The sequence below is a fragment of the Mytilus californianus genome, unplaced genomic scaffold, assembly GCF_021869535.1.
Source record: "Mytilus californianus isolate M0D057914Y unplaced genomic scaffold, xbMytCali1.0.p SCAF_62, whole genome shotgun sequence".
NCBI classification, from domain to species: domain Eukaryota; kingdom Metazoa; phylum Mollusca; class Bivalvia; order Mytilida; family Mytilidae; genus Mytilus; species Mytilus californianus.
In genome coordinates, this window is record NW_026262715.1 from 473,243 (window position 1) to 499,136 (window position 25,894).

The 25,894-nt window shown below is 32.4% G+C and overlaps 1 protein-coding gene across 1 annotated transcript in view; it reads right to left on the bottom strand.

The window, feature by feature from the left end:
• Positions 1-1,308: 1,308 nt before the first annotated feature.
• LOC127707292 (uncharacterized) overlaps positions 1,309-25,894 on the bottom strand; it is an 81,928-nt gene continuing 57,342 nt past the window's right edge. The window contains exons 7-10 of the mRNA XM_052211824.1: positions 19,310-19,348; positions 15,407-15,457; positions 13,662-13,712; positions 1,309-3,914 (exon numbers count right to left, since the gene is read on the bottom strand). Coding sequence (XP_052067784.1) covers positions 3,082-3,914; positions 13,662-13,712; positions 15,407-15,457; positions 19,310-19,348 — 974 coding nt within the window. The 3' untranslated portion in view covers positions 1,309-3,081. The remainder of the gene's footprint in view (positions 3,915-13,661; positions 13,713-15,406; positions 15,458-19,309; positions 19,349-25,894) is intronic.

Sequence of the window (25,894 nt, forward strand, 5' to 3'; positions counted from 1 at the left end):
ACCTGCAGTGACCATATTTATATTCCTTAGTCACCCTTTTGGGTGTCATTCAGTGACAAATCGATGTCAGTTATTTATCAGATCTACGATTCAAAGTTGATTAGCAAATGACCATCGCGTTATATGGAAATATTGTTCATAATATATACAAAAGGCATAATGGTCCGGCTTTCTAGTTTTCTTTCTTTGTTTCAGAAATTTAAATTGTTACACCAGACATTGTAAAATTAAAAACAAAGACTTGTTTCGTTCATTAATTATTCAATATTAGAGTATCGTTTTTTACTGGTAGTCCCGATTGATTGTTGGTTGCTTAATGCCCAATGGCAAATATTTCATGCTTGTTCAAAACGAGAAGTTAACAATAACTTCAATAGGTAGGTATTACAATAGAGGCTGTCCGGGATGAAGGTCGGGACAATTTAGAATACCGCGGGAAAATGAGGGTATATTGAAGAGGGACAGAAATTTAGCATTGCAAAAGGCCACCTACGAACAAAGAGTTGTTGCAAGGGTTCTTAACGTTCAAAGAGCGTTGCACTCTCTCTACACTAGGCATCGGATTTAACGTCTTCATTCTGTCTGGACGTGGCTGGCTGCGTACTTGATCCATCCCTCACAGCCAAACGGACACCACATCTTTCTTTAGTACTTGTGTCGTTAAGGTTGCATCTCTAATGCCATACCTTTTTTTCATTATATGAGTCGTAAGTCTCTTTGACGTTTTTCCGCATCTTCTTTTTTTTTTTTTCGTTTGAGTACTGTGTCCTTGGCGAATATGACACACCTTTTTTGTTTCTTTGTGTCGTTTGGTTACTGTCTCATTCACACATGTCACATCTTTTGTTTTATGTCCTTGGAGAAATGCATAATGACGTAGATTTTTTTAATATAATTAGTGCCGTTAGGGTACTTTCTCATTGACGTATATTTTCACATCTTTCATTTCGTTTGCGTATGGTGTCATTGATGTATACCCCTTGGGCTTTCTTGCCCTGACCTTCATTTTCGTTAGGACGTGAAATATTAATGGTTGGTTCAATAACGTCCAGTGATAAATATTAATTGTACAGTGGCAAAACTCTCCCTCATATTAAGGACCATACGAATAAGAAATTGATGTAATACGTATATTAAAGTCTACTGGAACGGACTGGAGGTGGGGTGGGGTTGTTGTTGATCTTATTTAGGCTATAAACTGGAGAATGGAAGTGATATATGAAAATTTTAAAGTTGTTCTATTTGCTTAACATCCGTATATAATCTTTTTATTTCGAGGACAGAATAAAATAGAGGACATACATATGATTAAAATTTAACTAATAATCTTTATTGCAAAAATCAAACCCCGACGGGATAAAATGCGAACATTATATGTTCACAAGAAGCATACAACACATAACAAAGTTCTAAACGAGTCAAGTTAATAGTATGTACATAAAACTACTTTTGTCGGTTTCCAAAAGCTTCTCTGAAATATATTGTGAGTTTTCACCAACCATCACAACCTAACCGTCAAATAGAAGTAAAGAAAGAACAACAATTTTTGGGTCTAAGCAAAATTTCTCTACCATTTCATAAACATAATTGTTTTGTTGTCGTACATAAAATTTCAGCGGTGATAATATAACGCATACACATAAAAATATACTTAAATAATATCGGAATACGGAATAACTTATAAGAAAGCAAGGTAGTAATTTTGTAAAATGAATCATAATTGGTTAAATTGAATTTGTATTTGGTAGATAGCACACAAACAAATAAAATCCATTTAGAATGACTTAATGCTAAAACACATCCGAATTCGAATGAAATAATTTAAGTTCATTTATGCAAGTTTCTTTATCACGTAAATGAAAAAGATTTCCGTTATCTCTATTACAAACAAGCAGAATATTTTCTTACATGATAAAATTAATTCCAAACGGCGAATTCAATGCATTTAATTACGTAAGAATTTTTTATCTAGATGAAAACGCCTGATAACATTTTTCTGGATAACATCCTTCTCATAAGAGTGTGAATTATATATAAAAGATAAAGAGCATGTACATTCATGACATTGTTTCTTACTCGGAAATTTTTTTTGATTTTCCATATTGAATTATATAGAACAATTGAATGTTCAAATGTTTTAAAAATGCGGAAACCATAATATTCGAACCACATTATTCAAATACAACAGCCTAGATGATCCAAGTTACATTTTCAAAATTAATCATAATCTTTCCGTAATTTTGTTTTCAATGGAAATTTAACTTGTTGTAGGATACAAAGTTATTGGAACACAGTCATATCAGTCTGTATGGTTGTTAGACCATATGTTATTTGTACTCGATTAACATCAATTTAAACCAAAAAAAAACTGTCATCAAATTAAGAAATAAACACATTGATAAACTTAAAAAATGTTATATAGTTTGGTATGAATAAAATAATTAATTGGTTTATCTGTTGGTTGTGTATCGTACAGTGGCAAATATATTATACATGTTCAGGATGAGAACAAATAAACGATGTATATATCTGAATTATTTGTATTTAAAATCTACATGTAAGACTACCGGGGTGAAAGAAGCAGATGGATTAGCAATGAAGGAAAAAGACAGCATCCCAACGACACAATACAATTTTAAATTTGTAAAGATTTTATTTACAACCTACACATCCGTAAAGAGAATGTCTATATTTCGAATAATTGTCTTAAACAATTTATATGTGGTTTTGAAAGATGTGATGATATATAACTTGAATTATAATTTTTTCTCCAACTATCAAACCCTAAATTAACGTGAATCAAAGAACAACATGTCTTTGTAACATTTCTCTAAATTTCAATATAAAGTTGATGTGTTGTCACACATTAAAATAAAAAGAGTTAATCACAAAAAACATGAACATAATAAATTGTTAATATTGTCCTTACTTTGAATACAGAATACAACTGCACAGATCATGACAATCAGTAATTGATAGTATAGAAAATAAAAATAAAGAGAAGTTACTTTATATGACAAAATGCACAAACAGATCCGTGCCCGAATAAACTCATTGTCTGAAAGAATTATTCATGTTTATTTATGTTGCTTTCTGTTTTACGTCAAAAAGAAAAGCCTGTCCGTCACGATAATTACAAACAAGCAGAATATTTTCTTTTTTGTCAAAATAAATTCCCCACGGCTTATCCAGTCCATCCGATCTAGTGAGAAGTTCTCTGTGATGTTTGCCATCGTCTGATACAACTATTACTGTGTTGGTGTTAAAACAAGTTTCAAAGACATTCCCCTCATTATCTGTTGTCACACGACGTAAATCTTGAAATTCATACTTTTTTAACTTCCAAATTAGTTTACCATCTAACGAGCAGCAGTATATTGATGTAGTGTCTATACAGACTAACCTGTCTCTGTCTACTGTAATGTCGTGGATACCGTATGAAGGTAAAGGTATAGTACGTATTACTTTACCTGTCAGGTCCATCACATGTATTATACTCAGATCAATAACAACGTACAGGTTATTATCATTATAAGTCATTCCGTAGCAGCGACCACTGGTGTTGATTGTACTGGTGACAGAACATGTAGATATATTTATTATCAGTATGGTACTGTCATCTCTAAAGGATACTGCTACAGTATTACTATTTACCACTGTCATATACCATGGTTTATAGGACAGAGGAATGTGATGGATATCAGTACCGTCTGAATCACAAATAATAAGTTGGTTATTACTATAGTCGGTAAACACTAATGTATTGTCTGTTTTGATACAGCTAGAAATGTCCGGATTTCCATTCTTTGACTTTTTGATATTGAACTGTTGACGCAAAGTGACAGAAACAGGAAGGTTGTATTTGACAGGTGTTTGAGCTTGAGTGAATGATTCTTTTGTGGTTGATAAATTTTCTGAAATAGAAAATGATGCATCGAATTTATTATTTTAAAACATAATTGGTTAAAAAATATAATGCAGTTAACGATTTAAAGAGATTGAAAGTTGAAAAATATTTTGTTGATGTGTACACTATATCAAATCTTTCACAACCCCAAACTTTAAAGGATTTTTTGAGGATTGATTTTATTTCATCGGTTGCTACACATGCTTATTACTATTGTGCGGCCTAGACGCGCTAATATTAACTTTTTTGTAGAATATATTTTTCGTCCTGTTTTGGGAAAAGATATTTATTTTGTTTTTCGGTCTGTGCGTCCGGTCGTCCGTCTGTCCCGCTTCATGTTAAAGTTTTTGGTCAAGGTAGTTTTTGATGAAGTGGAAGTCCAATCAACTTGAAACTTAGTACACATGTTCCTGATGATATGATCTTTCTTATTTTAATGCCAAATTAGAGTTTTTACCCCCAATTTCACGGTCCACTGAACACGGAAAATGAAAGTGCGAGTGGGGCTTCCGTGTACTATTGACACATTCTTGTTTTTAAGAATAACATACGAATTGATTGATTGATAGATTGTCGGTTGCTTGACGTCCAGTGGCAAATATTTCATGTATGTTCAGGACGAGAACAAATTAACAATAATTACAATAGGTAGGTCCGGAAAAAGAGGTCAACTGGGTTGCAGGTCGGGAAATTTGGACTGCCAATTGGAAAACGAGGGTATGTTGTAGGGACAGACATTTTGCCTTGCAACAGTCCACCGCGGACCCTTCAAAGCGTTGTCTTAACGTGCAGAGAGCGTCTACACGACGCATCGGATTTAAAGTCCTAATTCTGACCGCACGTGGCTGCGTACTTGATACCTCTCGCACAGTCGGTCGGTCGGTCGGTCGGGAAAGACCTGAAGTGACCATATTTCTTTTACCCAGTCACCGTTGGGGATAACATTTATTGTCTTTCTGTTTTTTTCTACGGAAATCATAGAGCCAACTGATAAAAAACCACAAGACACTGGGAAAACTTGAACACAATGAATAAAAGTAGAAACACAGAAAAGATACTGGATTGTTTTATTTTTTGATTGTTGGTTGCTTAACGTCCAGTGGCAAATATTTCATGCATGTTGCGGACGAAAACAATTGAAAATAAATACAATAGGCAGGTCCTTTAAAAGAGGTCATCCGGAAAAAACGTCTGGAAAAATTAAGACTGCTACTGGAAAATGAGGGTATATTGGTAAGGAACAGTTTGCCTTGTAACTGGCAACCCTTAACCCCTCAAAGAGTTGTAGAGAACGTTGCAATCCTTCTACGCAAGGCATCGGATTTAATGTCCCCTTTCTGACTAGACGTGGCTGCATACTTGTACATCCATCAGAGCAAAACGGGTTTTTACTGCAAGTCTGAAGAACCATATTTCTATTCCCCGGTCACCCTTGGGGCGATATTGGACAGAAGAGTGGATTTGAAATAAGTTGCATTATTGCAGTCATATACGAGTTTATTACTGTCTAGAACTACGATCAACGTACCATGCTATAGAGGGACTTCTGTTTGGTTTTGCCTTACTGTAAAGAACTAACGTTTTGGTTGTATTCTTACCACATTCCCGTCTTGAAAATGAACGAAATATTTGCAACTGGACGTATTAAGCAAACAACAATTAAACAATTGATCATTTATGAGCTGACCATATTGAAAGGCTTTGTGTTGTTCGTGGAGTTCAATATTTAGTTTAATGAAATATTCTTCATTAGTATTTTTTTCATAATAGGGATATTTAAATACTAGTATAAATATATACATTATGATGTCTTTCGGTTACGCACAGATCTAGTAGGGAATAAGTTTTTAACAAGGAGGCTTCCTATCCAAGGATAGAGAAATTGGTACAAATCTCTCCATCAAAGTAGCTTCGCCGAAAGGGACTTCAGGTGCATCTGTGGGATGTACAAACCCACATCAGATCACGATTGGGGAGTTTTATTAGTTACACTTATAGAACTTTCTGCATATTAACCCTTACAACGGTTTTGAGGATCCTTTTGTTGCCTATTGCGAAGAAATAATTTTGACCATATGCACCATTCCCTTATTTTGAAGCTGACAATATCTCAAAGCCATTTATACTAGTCGACCCTTTTTCAGGGTTGACCATACAATTTGTTCTTAGTTTGTGCTCTTTCTGATTAAGCCACTGATATTTAAACTAAAAATATAATCAGTTATTACAAATATTATGTTATATGATTACTCAAAGAGAAAATACAATACCACTGATATCTTATAATCTCAAAAACTGACTTTGGGTTAACAATATTGTCATCAAAACTTCTTCTGACTGGTAGTAACAACATTGCCAAAGTGAGGCGTATGTTTAGTTGCATGCGATGCAGAAATACGATGTCTTGTGTTAAGGTAATAATTTGAAGATATGGTATGATTGCCAATGAGACAACTCTCCACTTTCGACAACATGTCATAGCAGTTATCAACTACAGGTTACAATACGGCCTTCAACAATCAGCAAAATATATACCGCATAGTAAGCTATATGACAAATATAAAACGATTCAAACGAAAAAACTAACGGCCTGATTTATGTCTAAAATAATAAACGAAAATCAAATATGATTTATTACAACAAACGACAACAACTGAATTACAAGTTACTGACTTTGGAATGAGGCGTGGGATTAAACATGTTTGCTGGCGCCAAACCCCCAATCCCCCCCATCCTATCTAGTACAGTTGTGTAACTGTACAACATAAGACCAAACTATAAAAATCAATTGGAATGCCTCCAACGGTGGATTGGGAATAGAAATATGGTCACTACAGGTCTTCTTCCGACCGGCATGAATGATCGGTGACGGATGTTTGACTGATCGGTGATCGATGACCCATAGAATCCGTCAGATACGTCAAATAGGCTATGTGAGAGTTACCGTGACAACGGTCAGCGATCGATCAGTAAATTAATTGTATGCACGGATCGGACGGATACGTATATAATTAAAATTCTTATGTAAAACGAACTCCACAGTATTTACAGTCGATAAACGCGGACCTCTATGAAGACACCTTTACTCGTTAATTATGTACCACTAAAAAGCGATAAAATGTTATCATTTAAAATAAGTACTCTATTTGTTGTCGTTAGATGATGAAAATAAAAATAGTATAACAGTAAAGATACATACAGCTTTGTTTGGATTAATTAATTTAGAGTGTTGTTTAATTTTTGTTCTAGATTACCAATATTCCTTCTTCTTATAACATATAATGCAATGTTATTTCTAATTAGTTATTTAAAAGGCCTCAAGAAAAGTTTCTTTGATAGGATTTAAAAAAAAAATAAGTATTAAAATACTTAAACTTTAATTTGTGTTGATTAAAGATGCAATCATTTCATTATTTTGTTCTTTTTTATACATCAGGAATGGTCGTTTTTCATAAAATATGTTGAATTTCAGGAAAAAGATACTAAATGTTGGATCGAGTTGCTTAAAAATGCAAATATTTCTTCTTTTATATCAGAAATAATGCACGTCAATTGCAATCAGTCATAATTAATGCATTCAGATAATTAATTTTGTATAAGATATGAATAATTTAAGGATAAATATACATACACTTTTGTTTTTATTAAATAAGAATTCAAAAATTTCTCTTTTTTAATGGAAATTATTGGAATGCCTATGGTTTTTTGTACTTTTTATGGTTCAGGATTGGTTGTTTTTTATAAAATCAAAATAATATCTGAGAAAATATACTAAAATGTTGTTCGCATTGTTTAAAATTACCAATTTTTCTTCTTTTGATAAAAAATAATGCAATGTTATTAGTAACTAGTTATTTCAAAGTTCTCCAATAAGATGTTTTTTGTAAGAATTTTGATAATGTAAGGAGAATTTTACTTAAACTCTTGTTTTGTGTTATTTTGATAGAAATTATGAACCGTCATTTGATTTCGGTACATATTGTACATCAGGATTGGTTGTTTTTCATAAAATATGCTGAATTTCAGGGAAAAGATACTAAATTTTTGTTCGCGTTGCTTAAATTTGCAAATATTTCTTCTTTTATATTAGAAATAATGCAACTTCAATTGCAATCAGTCATAGTTAATGCATTCAGATAAGTACTTTTGTATAAGATATAAATAATTTATGGAAAAATATACATTAACTTTTGTTTTTGTTAAATAAGAATTCAATAATTTCTCTATTTTAATGGAAATTATTGACCACCTATGGCTTTTTGTACTTTTTATGGTTCAGGATTGGTTGTTTTTTATCAAATCAAAATAATATCTGAGAAAATATACTTAAATGTTGTTTCGTTGATTAAAATTACCAATTTTTCTTTTCTTCTTTTGATAAAAAAATATGCAATGTTATTTATAACTAGTTATTTTAAAGTCCTCCAATAAGATTTAGTATTTTTGTGAGAATTTTGATAATGTAAGGAGAATAATACTTAAACTTTTGTTTTGTGTTGAATACGAATGCAATAATTTCTTTATTTTGACGGAAATTATGAACCGTCATTTGATTTAGGTACTTTTTGTACATCAGGATTGGTTGTTTTTCATAAAATATGCTAAATTTCAAGGAAAAGATACTAAATTTTTGTTCGCATTGCTTAAAAATGCAAATATTTCTTCTTTGATATCAGAAAAAATGCAACGTCAATTGCAATCAGTCATTATAAATACCTTTAGATAAGTAATTTTGTATAAAATGTGAATAATTGAAGGATAAATATGCATAAACTTTTGTTTTTGTTAGATAAGAAAGCAATACTTTCTTAATTTTGATAGAAATTATGAACCATCATTTGATTTTGGTTCTTTTTTGTACATCAGGATTGGTTGTTTTTCATAAAATATTCTGAATTTCAGGGAAAAGATACGAAATTTTTGTTTGTGTTGCTTGAAAATGTAAATATGTCTTCTTTTGTATCAGAAATAATTCAACATCAATTGCAATCAGTCATAATTAATGCATTCAGATAAGTTTTTTTGTATAAGATATGAATAATTTACTGATAAAAATGATAAATATACATAAACTTTTGTTTTTGTTTGATAAAAATTCAAAATTCCTCTATTTCAATTTAAATTATTGACTGCCTATGGCTTTTTGTACTTTTTATGGTTTAGGATTGGTTGTTTTTTATAAAATCAAAATAATATCTGAGAAAATATACTAAAATGTTGTTCGCATTGATTAAAATTACCAATTTTTCTTCTTTTGATAAAAAATAATGCAATGTTATTTGTAACTTGTTATTTCAAAGTCCTCCAATAAGATTTTTTTTGTAAGAATTTTGATAATGTAAGGAGAATAATACTTAAACTTTTGTTTTGTGTTGTATACGAATGCAATAATTTCTTTATATTGATAAGAATTATGAACCGTCATTTGATGTCGGTACATTTTGTACATCAGGATTGGTTGTTTTTCATAAAATATGCTGAATTTCAGGGAAAAGATACTAAATTTTTGTTCGCATTGCTTAAATTTGCAAATATTTCTTCTTTTATATTAGAAATAATGCAACTTCCAATTGCAATCAGTCATAGTTAATGCATTCAGATAAGTACTTTTGTATAAGATATTAATAATTTAAGGATAAATATACATAAACTTTTGTTTTTGTTAAATAAGAATTCAATAATTTCTCTATTTTAATGGAAATTATTGACCACCTATGTTTTTTTGTACTTTTTATGGTTCAGGATTGGTTGTTTTTTATCAAATCAAAATAATATCTGAGAAAATATACTTAAATGTTGTTTCGTTGATTAAAATTACCAATTTTTCTTTTCTTCTTTTGATAAAAAAATATGCAATGTTATTTATAACTAGTTATTTTAAAGTCCTCCAATAAGATTTAGTATTTTTGTGAGAATTTTGATAATGTAAGGAGAATAATACTTAAACTTTTGTTTTGTGTTGAATACGAATGCAATAATTTCTTTATTTTGACAGAAATTATGAACCGTCATTTGATTTAGGTACTTTTTGTACATCAGGATTGGTTGTTTTTCATAAAATATGCTGAATTTCAGGGAAAAGATACTAAATTTTTGTTCGCATTGCTTAAATATGCAAATATTTCTTCTTTTCTATCAGAAATAATGCAACTTCAATTGAAATCAGTCATTATAAATGCCTTTAGATAACTAATTTTGTATAACATGTGAACCATTGAAGGATAAATATGCATAAACTTTTGTTTTTGTTTGATAAGAATGCAATAATTTCTTCATTTTGATAGAAATTATGAACCGGCATTTGATTTTGGTTCTTCTTGTACATCAGGATTGTTTTTTTTTCATAAAGTATGCTGAATTGCAGGGAAAAGATATTAAATTTGTGTTTGCGTTGCTTAAAAATGCAAATATTTCTTCTTTGATATCAGAAATAATACAACGTCAATTGCAATCAGTCATAAGTAATGCACCCAGATAAGTACTTTTATCTAAGATATGAATAATTTAAGGATAATTATACATAAACTTTTGTTTTTTTTAAATAAGAATTCCAGAATTTCTTTTTTTTTAATGGAAATTATTGAACGCCTATGGCTTTTTGTACTTTTTATGGTTCAGGATGTGTTGTTTTTCATAAAATATGTTGAATTTAAGGGAAAAGATTCTTAATGTAATGTTCGCATTGCTTAAAAATACAAATATTTCTTCTTTTATATCAGAAATAATGCAACGTCAATTGCTATCAGTCATTATAAATGCCTTTATATAATTTTTTTTTAATAAAATGTGAATAAATGAAGGATAAATATGCATTAACTTTTGTATTTGTTGAACAAGAATGCAATAATTTCTTTATTTGAATGGAAATTATTGACTGTCATTAGATGTTTGTACTTTTCATAGTTTAGTATTGGTTGTTTTTCATAAAAGTAAAAGAAGATCATAGAAAATATCCTAAAATGTTGTTCGCATTGGTTAAAATTACCAATTTCTCTTGTTTTGTTAAAAAAATAATGCAATGTTATTTGTAACTAGTTATTTCAAAGGCTTCAAAATTATTTTTTTTATAAGAATTTTAATATTGTAAGTAGAATAAGGCTTAAACTTTTGTTGGATTTCAAAATGAATGCAATAATATCTTCATTTTGAGAGAAATAATGAATCACCATTTGATTTCAGTACTTTTTGTACATCAGGATTGGTTGCATTTCATAAAATATGTTGAATTTAAGGGATCAGATACTAAATTTAATATTCGCATTGCATAAAAATACAAATATTTCTTCTTTTATATCAGAAATAGTGCAATGCAATTGCTATCAGTCATTATAAATGCCTTTAGATAATTAATTTTTAATAAAAAATGAATAAAGAAGGATAGATATGCATAAACTTTTGTTTTTGTTGACATAGAATGCAATAATTCCTTTATTTGAATGGAAATTATTGACCGTCATTGGATTTTTGTACTTTTTATAGCTTAGGATTGATTTTTTTTAATAAGTGTGGAGACTATCAGAAAAAATATACTATAATGTTTTTCTCGTTGTTTAAAATTATCAATATTTTTTATTTTTAAGAGAATTTGCAGCATTATTATTTTTATTTGTGATTTGTGATTTGTTATTTTAATGGCCTCGAGATAATTTTGTTTGAAGAGTTTTAATATTATAAGGATAAAATACTTAAAAATATTTAAAAATAATACATCGAAATTTGGAATAAATGATCATTTCAAGAGCATTTTCGGAAAATAATAAAATCACTGTAAATCGCGATAAACACCGTTTTAGAAATGTCCGGGTTTGAAAAAATATAACCTAAATTAAAACGAAAATGGCCATTCTTTAATAGTAATATTTAAATTAAGTTGTATATGCATATTTCTTTTCTTTTTAAATTCTTAAAACTGTGCTAAATAATTAATAAAAAAAGATGTTGATCATTTGTACTTGAATGTTTCGTATTTTCCATGTCGCCATTTTAATTAAATGAAACGAAACTAAGATTTCGTAATTTGTATTAGTTTATCATGTGACGTAGTAGAGTTCAATCCGTCAGAAAGGTCGATCGGTCCTATCCGTCCGATCAGTCAAATACTTTTACTATAAGTCTGACGGATTGGTGACGTGAGTTTGACGCGAACTTGACTGATCGGTGACTGATCGATGACCGCTGATTGATCGCTAAAACAGTAACGCCTAAGGTTGCAAGTACTGTAGCATGTTACAAGTCATTGTCGCTTATCCAGCTTGGGTTTATGCTTCTTCTTTTGTTGACAAATTTGGTGAAATAGATAAAATTAAAAAAGCTTCGTTTATATCATTGAACAAATAGTTAAATTAAAATGCTTAAGAGGTGTTTTTGTATTATTATCCACCATTTGACAGTACATTCTTATCAAATGCATTCTACATTTGTTCTGGTCTTGCAAATGAATGCAACATTTGCCACTGGTCGTAAATATCCCTAGTTTGGCTGGGGAATAGAAATAGAAACCCTTGTCAATGTGGGACGTCCGTTTGGCTGTGCGGGATGTACAAGTACGCAGTCACGTCTGGTCAGATTTGAAACGATAAATTCCTTGCCTCGGGAATAGAGAATGCCACGCTCTCAGCATTAATTCTTACAACTCTTTGAACGATCCGTGGGTGGCCTGTAACATGTCTGTCCCTATCACAAATACCTTCATTTTCGAGTTGAAGTCTAAATTTTACAGACCGTCATCATAGATGGCCTTATGCAGGACGTACCTGTTGTATGTATTTTTAATTTGTTCTCGTCCTACACATGCATGAAATACTTGCCACTTGTCGCTTATGAACTGTTTATCAATAAAAAAAAGTCCTATTATGTGGTTTGAGGTGAAATTTTAAATTTCATTAAATGCTGTTCCTGACTTAAATTTTTTTGTTTGAAAGAAAGCTAATTAAATATTATAAATATCAGGGGAAATTTAATAATATTATTATAGACACCGTTCGATGAGCTCTTGCGCCTTCGCAAAGATCTGCGAGGGAGCTACCCAGGACAAAAAAAAATCGTTTACATCTCTTTCTCTGAAGGTGAGGTTTTGTCGAAAAGTTGCTCCGCAGAATATTTGAATACGCATCCATCTAAGAATATAATAAGGAGGTTGAATAAGAAGATTCTTGAAGGGCAATGTCAAGCTTCCTGCATTTTAACCTTTACAACATCGCTTTATGAAAGCCGTAGTTCAAGGACTAACTTTTGACTATATAAATAAAGGCAACAGTAGTATACTGCTTTTCAAAAGTCATATGTTAGAGGCCATTAATTTTTGGCTGTCAAAATCTCATGGCCCTACATATCAGTCTACACACTTTGAGGTGTCACGTTTAAATACGTTCTTATTTTGTACTCTTTCAATATATGTCATTGATATTTTGTTAAACCAATAAATCTTCGTAGACTTCTTTAATATTATTTGGTGACTTATAGAACTTTGATCTTTTGATTTTGCCTTTCTATAAAGGACTTTCCGTTTTGAATTTTCTTTGCAGTTCTGTATTTTTGTTATTTTACTTCGTTTTAGGTGCGAAATTTAAATGAAAGATTTGTGTGAACCTATAGCTGTCCTTTATTTTGAATTTGTTAAATCTACATCCCATCGAGAGGCTCCTGACATACTGTAGTTGTTAAAAATCATTGTTATTGTTTCATTGGCAATTATACCATATCTCTTTATTTTTATATGTTGCAAGGTGAAATTTTTGTCGCATATGCAACTTACCAACAAGTGTTTTAGCCTGGGCGAATGTTTCTTCTTTTGTTGATATAGTTTCTGAAATAGAGAAAGAACCATCGAATTTATTATTTGAACAAAAAAACTGGTAACACTATATTTCATTTTAACGCAAAAAGGGATTAAATATTTTTTACATATATTTTGTTTTTCACGATATCTATGTTATATTGAATCTTTCATGATCCCAAACTTTCTTAACTGCACTCTTTTAGATGATATCGATTTCTTTGTGTGTTCTTCTTACTTTCAACGGAAAGTAGAATAAGTGTGACTTCTGTTTTGTTTATCCCCTCTTTACAGTACTTGCCTATTGAAAAGTTTGCCATTGGTCGTAAAGCACACAACACACAATCAATCCATCACTTATAAACTGCTTACCCCTCAAAAAGACTTTGTCTGCGGTTTGTGGTGTCTAATTTTTAGCTTTATCAAATTTTCTTTTTGACTAAAATTGTTTTGATATATTAATGAATATTATAAATATGCACACACTCATACCCTGTGGTAGGACGCAGTTTCTATTGATCTGCAGGATGTATAGGTACACACCCACGTCAGATCACAATTGAGACCCTTAATTAGGTGACACGATTTCTGCAGACTTTCCCTTTCAACATCGATTTTTGGGGCCCCCAAGGTTGACTGGGGAATAGAAGTATGGTCACCATTGGTCTTCCTCCGACCGGCAGTAAAACCCTCGCCGAAGTGGGGCGTCCGTTTAGCTGTGCGGGATGTACAAATTTGCAGCCACGTCCGGTCAGAATGGGGACGTTAAATCCGATGCCTCGTGTAAAGAGAGTGCCACGCTCTTTGCACGTTAAGAACCCTTACAACAACTCTTTGAGGGGTCCGTAGGTGACCTGTTGCAATGCTAAATTTCTGTCCCTATCCACTATACCTTCATTTCCCATGTGTCTAAATTTCTCCGACCTTAATCCCGGAAGCCCCTATTACAGAACCTACCTATTGTATTTATTGTTAATTTGTTCTCGTCCTGAATATGCATGAAATATTTGCCACTCGACGTTAAGCAACCAATAATCAATCAATCAATCGATTTTTGGGATCTTTAGGTTGCCTATCGCGAAGAAAGATTTTTCATTCTAAATATCATGCCCTGCTTTTGTAGCTGTTAATATCTTAAAACCTTTCATACCATTCAACCCACTTTCATGGTTGGCCATACATATGGTTCTTAATTTGTGCTCTTTTTGAAAATGCCACTAATTTTTTAACCAAAAAAAGGATACAATCAATCTTTACAAATCCTATATTAGATAGTTACTCATAAATAAAATGCAATATCAATAATATCTTAACAATCCAAAAGGGTGACTTGGGATAGACAGGCATGATTAACTAGACTTCTTCCTACCCGCGGTAACAACCTTTTCAAAGTAAAGCGTCTGTTTGGTTGCCTTAGATGCATAAATCAGAGTGTCAAGTTCTCTTTGAGTGAAAACAGTTAGTCACACAATATAATGGAATTCTATGCGACTGTCAACCAAGTGAGATGATTAACTAGCTATACAACAAGGTGTAATCCATCATTTTCTACAAAAGGAAATGCCTGTACCAAGTCAGAAATATGACAGTTGTTTTCCATTCTTTAAAGCTTTTGATTTTTCCTTTTGTTAAAGGACTTTCCGTTTTCAATTTTCTTTGAAGTTCAGTATTTTTGTTATTTTAAATTTTAAAAGTCTACGTTTCTGCCCGCCTATCCAACTTACCCTCAGGTGTTTGAACTTGGGCGTTTGCTTCTTCTTTTGTTGACATATTTTCTGAAGTAGATAAAACAAAAGCCTCGAAATCATCATTTGAACAAATAATTGTTAAATCAAAATGCAGTTTACCGACGTTACTGAGGAGGTGCTTCTGTTTTATTTTCCACCATTGTACAGTACTTTCCTATTTATTTTTTATTTGTTTTCGTTTTGAAAATGAATGAAACATTTGCCACTGGTCGTAGGCAAACAACAAACAGTCAATCGATCACTTATGAACAGCATATTAAGAACAAGTCTTTTTCTGATGTTTGCAGTGATATTTTCTTTAGTTTCATGAAATATTCTTCCCGACTTAAACTTAGTATTTTGAATTAGGGGGAAATTTAATATTATAATTATGGACACCATACATTGTACCATGATATCTTTTTTTTCGCAAATATATGGTTGGTAAATTTTGCGAGGAGCTCCCCTAACCGGGATAGATAAATCGGTACAAATCTTTCTGACATCCAAGAAATGTGAGCGTCAGAGAAAATATCTCTGGGTCAATTGAAAAGTTTTCCTTTTGAAGCATTTATACTCGTACAGACTAAGAATGCTTTAAAAGCTTTAAAAACCCATAAAACCGTTAAAATAGGGTCAAAAACACAAAAAATCATCAGCCAGAATTTGAAATTTGACCTTATGACCCTAATCAAGGGAATTGGTACCCAAAGTCATTGCAAAACTCCAAAACATATAAATGAACTAAAATTAAAAATCATACAAGACTAACAAAGACCAGAGGCTCCTGCTTTGGGACAGGCGGGTTAAACATGATTTAACTTATTTTGTGCCCTAACCACAAGAGAGATTTTAATAACCCGATACTTGGTACCACAGATCATTTCAATAATTAGCGTACTGTTTTTATACTTTTAACTTTGGAATTTGGCGGAAGAAAAAGAATAATAATAATTATTATTTAAAACCAATTGTTCAGAGAACAAGTGAAGGCCTTTCAACATTAAATTTCTAAATAATTGATTAGAAGCTATTTGCGGTTTACTCAAAGTTACTATTGATGTCCAATCATAGGTTTCTTCATACTTTTTATAAACAAATATATTGTTTCTATATACTTTTGTCTGAACTAAGGGATATAATTTGCTACTTCCGGTCTAGAAAATGTTACTTCTGGTCTCAGATGATGGCTTAAGTCACACTGATTCCAAAAATATAGTGTTTCTATATACGTTAGCTTGAAATAAGGATGATAAATTGCAACTTCCGGTTTGAAAATAATCACTTTTTCTAAAACCTGACAGGTTACATCACACTTACTCCAAAAATATATGGTTCTAGCTTATTTCAGTGCAGAAAATGGCTTCGTTTACACCAGGTAACTAGGTTGACTTTTAAGTTTATTTAAAGTCAACGTACCCTTTCAACCAAAGTATACGTGTTGCGACATGTGGTAACACACAATAGAATAAAAATATTTTGTCGATATTTTATATATTTGAAAATCGAAATTCAAAACATGACCTTTGACATTGACCTCATTTTCTTGTTGGTGGACCCTGTTTTTCATATCCGAAGACCCTAGTTCTCATCACTTATGATTTACTAATTACAAGTACATATCACTTATATCAAAAGATAAGGGGAAATACCTATTATATGGAGTCCCCGTATCGCTGCGGCCATACTTATTTTTGACATCCTAAGGATTTAACGAACAATTAGGTCAAATAAATATGTTAGTTTCTTATATGGTTGCGAAGGATTAACAATCACAAGGAAAACAGTGTTTGGGAAGATAACTCTTACAAGGAAAATTCTTCAGTTAATCGGTGTTAGTTTCAAAAGACAATAAACTGTTTGATATCATATACCAAATATATCAAAGCGACAACTTGTCAAACAAAACAAAACAAAAACAGTAACTTAAAGTGGCGGAAGAAAAAACAAACCCCCCAAAAAAAACAATTGGTCTTTGCACACCAATGTTCTGAACAATTGATAAGAAGCTACTTTCGGTTTACTCAAAGTTTCTATTGGTTTCCAATCATAGGTATTTTCATACGGTTTCAAAAAATATATAGGTTTCCATATACTCTTATCTGAAAAAGCAAGATTATTTGCTACTTCCGGTCTAGAATATGTCACTTCTAGTCTCATGTGATAGCTATATACACACTCATTCTAAAAATATATAGTTTTTATATTCTTTTGCCTGAAGAAAGGAGATAATTTTGCAACGTCCGGTCAAGAAAATGTCAATTGTGGTCTAAAATTAAAGCTGTTTTTACACTGATTCCAAAATATATGGTTTCTATATACTTTTGCATTTAAAAATGAAGATAAAAGCCATTTCCGGTTTATTGAAGGTCACTTCCGGATGATTAATATAATGTATGCCTAATAAAAAACAAAATATGGTTTTTACGAACTTTTCGATGAAAAAGTTAAAAAATGGCTACTTCAGGTTAACTAAAGAGCATGTGTCTCCTAACATTTGGCAAAAGATCCTATGGCTTTATCATGAACAAAGTTAAAGTAAAAATCAATTAACCTTCAATTAGAACGTTTCGGGGGCAATAACTCCTGTAAGATGTCATTAGAATGATTCAGACCAAATGTTTCATATCTTCATCACAATAAAGCAAACAATTTGCACTAGTTCTTTTATATATATCTTTAGAAATGCCAAAGGAGATCATAAAACAGGCAAGTCAAAATTAAGAACATGACCCTGCTCTTTGACCTCATTTTCAAGTTAACACCCAAGGAGCTCAAATTAAAAGAATAGGTTTATGAATTACCGAATCAACATAACGACAAATTTAATTGGTAAAGGTAGATTACCCCTACTTCACAAATAATACATGATGGTCATGGAGTGTAGATTATATGTACTGACGTTGTTTATCACCTTATTTACGTGTTATAGTCTTCTTTTATTTATCTTTGTTAATTAATAACCCTCACAGTTTAGTCCAATTTTAGTAATATCCTTTTTTGCATGCCTCGGTACTTATACATCCCGCCGTTTTGCCATGGTAGTTTTTTGAACTCTTGTCTTTCATTTTTACGTGCTTTGTCTTTTTGTTTTTTCCTTGCTGACATATTTGTTGGTTTTCATATTGATTAAGATTATAACACAATGTGGACTGCTGTACCCCTATCTTTGACATTTGTTTCCTATTATGTCTGTATTTTTTGTTCACACAATGTAATTATATGCGACTGTCATACAAGAGGTTTATCAAGCTATATAACCAGTTTTAATCCATCATTTTCTATACAAGGAAATGCCTGAACCAAGTCTGAAATATGACAGTTGTATTCCATTCGTTTTATGTGTTCGAGCTTTTGATTTTGACATTGTAAAGATGTGGTATGATTGCCAACGAGACTAAAGACCGCATGTCATAGAAGTTTACAACTGTAGGTTACCGTAAGGCCTTCAACAATGAACAAAAGCCATTCCGTATAGTGAGCTATAAAAGATCCCGAAATGACAAATGTAAAACAATTTAAACGAGAAAACTAACGGCCTGATTTATGTCTGAAATAATAAAGAGAGAAAAAATATGATGAACAGCAACAAACGACAGGCACATACAAGCGTGGCGGGATTAAACATATTTGCTGGCGTCTAATCCTCTTCCAAACCTGGGACAGTTGTGTAACAGTACAATATATATAAGAAAAAAACTATCAAAATCAGTTGAAATGGGCGAACCTAACGCAAACACTAAAGACACAAAATACAAATCTGAGAATACTCGCAGTTAACTTAAGCTAGTTCAATGCCAATAATAACTGATCTAAAATCATGTTGCTAGGACTAAATTTCTCTTTGAGTGGACAACAATTAGTATGTTACATGTCTTTTCTGTCGCCTATCCAACTTACCCTCAGATGTTTGAGTTTGTGCGCTTCCTTTTTCTTTTTCTGAAATACAAAAAATGTTGATTAAAAAAAGACTCGATTATATCATTTAAACAAATTATTGGTTAAATTAAAGTGCTTAAGAGCGGTTTATATTTTATTATCCACCATTTCACAGTACTTACACATTAATTGTATTATTAGTTTGTTCTCGTCTTGTAAATAAACGAAACATTTGATACTGGTCGTAAATAACCCTAGGGTGATTGGGGAGTAGAAATTTGTTCACTAAAGGTCTTCTTTCGACCAGCAGTAAAAATATTTCCAAAGAAAACGCCCTGTTGGCTGAATGGGATGTACAAGTACGCAGTCACGTATGGTCAGAATGGGGACATTACATTCGAAGCCTCGTGTAGAGTAAATGCCACACTCTCTGCACGTTAAGATTGGTCCGTAGGTGGCCTGTTACATGGCAACTTTTTGTCCCCATTCAATATACCCTCATTTTCAAGTGGAAGCCTATATTTCCCCGACTGCATCCCGGGCGGCCACATACAGGACGCACCTTTTGTATATTTTGTTAATTTTTCACAGGAGTTAGGTGTTGTCGTGGCAAGTTTGCTCCGCAGGATGTTAGTATATGCATCCAGGTCGGAACTAAATTGGGAGGTTGAATAAGAAGATGTTTGTAGGACAATGCCCATCTTCCTGCAGTTAAATTCTTACACCATTGCTTTACGAAAACCGTAGTTGGCCTATTCAGAGGCTTAACTTTTGACCACATGTCACATGCTGTCAAAATCCTAAAGCCCACCATACCAGTCCACACACTTTGAAGATTGATTGATTGTTGGTTGCTTAACGAACAATGGCAAATATTTCATGGATATTAAGGTCGAGAACGAATTAACAATAAATACAATTGGTAGATCCTGTAAGAGAGGCAATCCGGGATAAAAGTCTTTCTTAACACGAGTCATCAGATTTAAAATTCCCATTCTGACCGGACTTGACTGCGAACTTGTATATCCCACACAGCAAAACGAACGCTCCAGTTTGGCGAGGGTTCTACTGCCGGTCGGAGAAAGACCAATGGTGACCATATTTATATTCCCAGTCCTCCTCGGGGTCACAAACTTTGTAGGGTGACTATTAAATATGTTCTTAAGTTGTGCTCTTTTTTAATATGCGACTGATCTATCAAAAATATAAAACCAATCAATATTCGTCGAATTATCTTGTGGTTTTCAGAAACAATGCATTTTTTTTACAATTTGGATATCAGAAAAAGTCAATAAAAATGTTGCATTCATAATTAAAGAGCTTGTAATAAAAGATTTGTTAAAATGTTCTTGCCATATCTAATGTTTATAATGGCAATGATTGATTATCATTGTCTCCTGTAACGACGTCGGACCAAGAAAACTCGAATTAGTTTGAATTACAATTTAGGTAATTGCATAATAGGTAGGACCAAGTGATCCAAGAAGCTTAACAATATAAAACTGTTTGTTAGCATTAAATTATACTATAAACTTCGATCATGCTTTAGCTGATATTATTTGGGAGACAAAAACGCTGCTTTTGTTAATAAAAATATTGAACTTTGTGAACTGTTTGGCTTTACGATATTTGAAATATTTTTATAAATGCATTCTTTGAAGAGGCATTATCTGTTTTAAAACCATGTTCACTGATTTCACTCAAATTCTCATATTTGATCTAAAAAAACTAAAACGTGTATCCAAATTACAAAAAGTCTAAAATAAACAATAAACAATGCATGGACTTCATATTATGTATCTGCTTTTCGTGTGTTTATTTTTTTTGTGTCTAGACGTCATCAACCTCAAAGGTTGACTGGGAAATATAAATATGGCCACTACAAGCGTCCGTTTTGCTTTGCGGGATGTACAAGTACGCAGTCACGTCCGGTCAGAATGAGGACGTGAAATCCGATGCCTCGATTAAGAAAGTGTTACACTCTTTATAAAATTGAGAATGGAAATGGGGAATGTGTTAAAGAGACAAAAACCTGACCGAAGAGCATGTTAAGAACCCTTGCAACAACTATTTGAGCGGTCCGTTTGTGGCAGGTTGCGAGGCAAAATCTCTGCCCACATCCAATTTACCCTAACTATCCAGTGATAGTCCAAATTTCTCCTTCATTACAGACGACCTCTATTGGAGCCATTGAGGACCTTCCCATTGTATTAATTATTAAGTTGTTCTCTTCCGGAACATGCGTAAAACATTTTCCACTGGAGGTAAAGAAACCAACAATCAATCAATCATCTAGAGGTCATCTGATTAACCATCGAGATGACCACCAAAGACTGCTGACGGTCATATGACCCGTTATATGATCAAATAGAAAGCGACCACGTGCAATTGGATTTTTCTAGGTCTGTTTGATTTCATATTGTTGGTTAAAAAGTATGTTTATCATGGTTTATACCTTATTATTATTAATTAATATTATTATTATTATTACACACACTCCCAGTATCGCAATCCTTCACAGTATTTAACAGATGATGTAGTCGACTAACTTTTTTAAGCTTTCACTTGTTCTACGTATTATATTACAATAGATTGACGTTCAAAACAACGTGGATATGGATACCTGGCACTTTATTTTGCTTATACCGAACTATTTAACTTGATCATGTGTTCAATGGTTGTCGATAACATTCATTTTGTGCATTTACAGTATGTCAGGGGCCTCTAAATGGGGATGTCTAAACTTACTCTATGTACCATTTGTCATTCTTAAAATAAAAGGTTCTTTTAGTAAATGTTTATACAAATTTGTTTTACAAATATTTTTTTATAATCACATCAACACGTTTCTTTTCAACGAATAATAAATGTGCAGAGTTGATATCATAAGATAACTGGGAGAGAAAATATGATATTTTGAAAACAAATTTCTTTGCACGAAACTTACACCCTCTAGCCCATTTAAAAAAAAGGAGGGAAACTTCGTACGAGTTGGATATTTTAAAGTTTAAAATTTAAGTATGAATAGTAAAGTAAGAGATTTATCAGGGTTGATACATTCCACTAAAAAGAAACCTGATTACCGACTTTAATCAACGAGTAAACAAATGATCAAATGCTGTACATAAGCACGGGGTTTTGATTGTTGTAAAATATAGATATTAGAGGTGTCGGGTATATTTCGACACACATAACAAAGAGACAACTGAGCATGCTTTAAACAGGTCTGATCCACAAAATTTTGACGTTAGAATACATTCGTGTAACATTAATAATTAGAAATGATTGCTAGGATTACGAATTCTAAGTGAATTATCTGTATTATTTTCAATGTAGACAATATGTGGTATGTTATGTATTTTGTTTTACTATTTTCGTTGCATATCAAAGAGTTCTCAGAAGTTCATTAAACAAATCTGAAACCAACTTAGAAGCCTTTTAACAACTGTTTGAGGGGTCCGTAGGTGGCCTGTTGCAAATCTACATTTCTGCTCCTATCGAAGAGGGAAGAAATATACCAGAGGGACCGTCAAACTCATAGATTGAAAATAAACTGACAACGCCATGCCTAAAAATAAAAAGACAAACAGACAAATTATAATACAGCAGACACAACATAGAAAACTAAAGACTAAGCAACACGAACCCCACCAAAAACGGAGGATGATATCAGGTGCTCCGAAAGGGTAAGCAAATCCTGCATCACATGTGGCACCCGTCGTTGAGCTTATGTTATTACAAATCCGGTAAATAGTCTAATTTGGTAGGTCACCTTCGTGAAAAGGGAAGGGTATTGTAGTTACGACATAAGGAACACCCCAAGGGTGACTGGGGAATAGAAGTATGGTCATCATTGGTCTTCCTCCGACCGGCAGTAAAACCCTTGCTAAAGTGGGGCGTCCGTTTGACTGTGCGGGATGTACAAATTTGCAGCCACGTCCGGTCAGAATGGGGACGTTAAATTCGATGCCTCGTGTAAAGAGAGTGCCACGTTCTTTGCACGTTAAGAACCCTTGCAACAACTCTTTGAGGGGTCCGTTGGTGGCCTTTTGCAAGGTTAAATTTCTATCCTTATCCAATATACCCTCATTTTTCCATGGCAGTCCAAATTCCCCCGACCTACATCCCGGACGGCCTCTATTACAGGACCTACCTTTTGTATTTATTGTTAACTTGTTCTCGTCCTGAACATGCATGAAATATTTGCCACTGGACGTTAAGCAACTAACAATCAATCATGGAGGTAGGACAAGTGTTTTGCAACATTTGGGTCTTCAAAATACCCTCATTTTCCATTGGCAATCCAAATTTATCGGTCCCCAAGAGTGACTGGGGAATAGAAATATGACCACTGCAGGTCTTCTTCCGACCGATAATAAAACATTTGACAAAGTGGGGCGTCCGTTGGCTTTGCGGGATGTACGAGTACGCAGCCACTTCCGGTCAGAATGGGTACTTTAAATCCAATGCCTCGTGTAGAGAGAATGCCACGCCATCTGCACGTTGAGAACCTTTGTAACAACTCTTTGAGGGGTCCGTAGGTGGCCTGTTGCAAGACTAAAGTTCTGTCCTTATCCATTATACCCTCATTTTTAGTGGCTCTATTACAAGACCTACTTATTGAATGAATTGTTAATTAGTTCTCATTCTGAACATGCATGAAATATTTGCCACTGGACGTTAAGCAACCAGCAATCCATCAATCGAAATTCTCGCCCTCCATTCCTGTCGACCCCTTTTAAGGGACCTTTATTGTTGATTTGTTCTCTTCCTGACAATGCCAAAATATTTTTACCAATGGACGCTAAGCAAGCATTCATCAATTAATACATCATTGTTACAGTTTAATGTTGACATAATAACCTTCAAATTATCACGTGTTGCTGTTGATCAGTTTAATCTTGGGTAATCTCGATTTATTAGACTATTACAAAGATATTATAAACCAATTATTAATTCATTCAGTTAAAATTAGGGGAGGGACAAGTTAATTTTAAAAAATGAACTAGTTCTGCATGAAAATAAACACCCACGCGGCAATGTTTCATATAGTCGTGCTCGAATAAAAAATTCAAATTAGATCAAACTAAAATGACTGAAATAACTACCATAATTTTTGTAAAAGAATATAGATCCCGTAACATTTTTTTTACGTTTAAAGTTGATAATTAATGCCAAATAAGTATATCGTTATAACAAAAGTTGCTCATAGTAACTTAGAGGAAAAGGGGAATTTTACAAAAGAGAAATGCAATTGACAATAATATAATATCCATCTCAATTTTTTTCTCAAGTTTACTTCAAACGAAGGCAAACACTTTTCAATTTGACATTTTTTAGTTTTGATCTGACGGAATTATGATATGTGTTTTAGTTAATTGTGCCGATGGAATGCTGTCTCATTGACATATATCCGACATCTCCTTTATTAAGATTTTACAGCAATATAAACTCTAAGTTATTTTCCATAAATTGTATAATTGTTATTACAACGAAACAAGTTAAATATAAAGAACCTCGATTTGTGTTCTTACAAAACATTAACGTAAATTGTGCACTTAAATGACCGGCATCATATGCTACTTGGATGATATTTCCACGAATTAAATATTGTTAGAAATATATTTGAATATTTAAAAAAATCTGATCAGTGGAGTATTCAATGTGACTTCAAGTTTGTTGTGGGCTACAAATTATCTAGACGCTAGGATATAAATGATTTTTATGATGGTAAGGGATTCTTTTCACAAAATCTCAAGACGAAAATTGATTGTAGATTACTCTAAAATATTTAACAAATACGAAGTAGCTCGAAACAAAAGTTGGAAAGCTAATCCAATACAAACTTCAGCATTCAAAACCAAAAATTCAGAAAAGTTGTGCCAAATTCGGCTAAGCCAGTCTATATTTGAAACCCTTAGTGTTTTGAATATTTCAACATTTTATTAAAAGTAAATTTACTGGAAATTGATATTTCAATAATATTTCATGATAGCACAAACATATTATAAAAAGTGTTTTCTACTTGGTTGGTGATAACCTCTGGGAAGAAACGTACAACACAAGTGGCTGTAAAAACTCAAAATTACCAGACTTATAATGCAAGACATACCTACTGTATTATTTGAAAATGTGTTTTCGACCTAGAAACACAAAAAATATTTTCGTTAAGCAATCAACACAAAATCAATGTGGGTGGTGTTTTTCATCCGAACAAAGTAAAATAAAAATCCATCATTAAGGACTTTTAAAACTTTTCCTGAAGAATTTGGTAAAAATGCTGATGTTAGTAGATTCGATATATGTTTACCAGTCTATCAAATTGAAATGCTTTTGTTGTTTATGATTAAACAAGAAGTACACATTAGACAAACTTCCCATTGGGCAAAAACTAGAACAAAGTGTCACTGATTTTGTTTTTTGATTTATGAGATGTTAACATCGAAATATTGACTAGAATTGAACGATCTGTGTCCTTTGCATAACCATGTTTACATATTAAATAATTGTCTTTCGTTATTTTTTAAATATAGATAAATTAGTCGAAAATTGCTAAAAAGTCAAGTTGTGTTTGTCCTATATTTTAAACCCACTTAGATGAAGTTC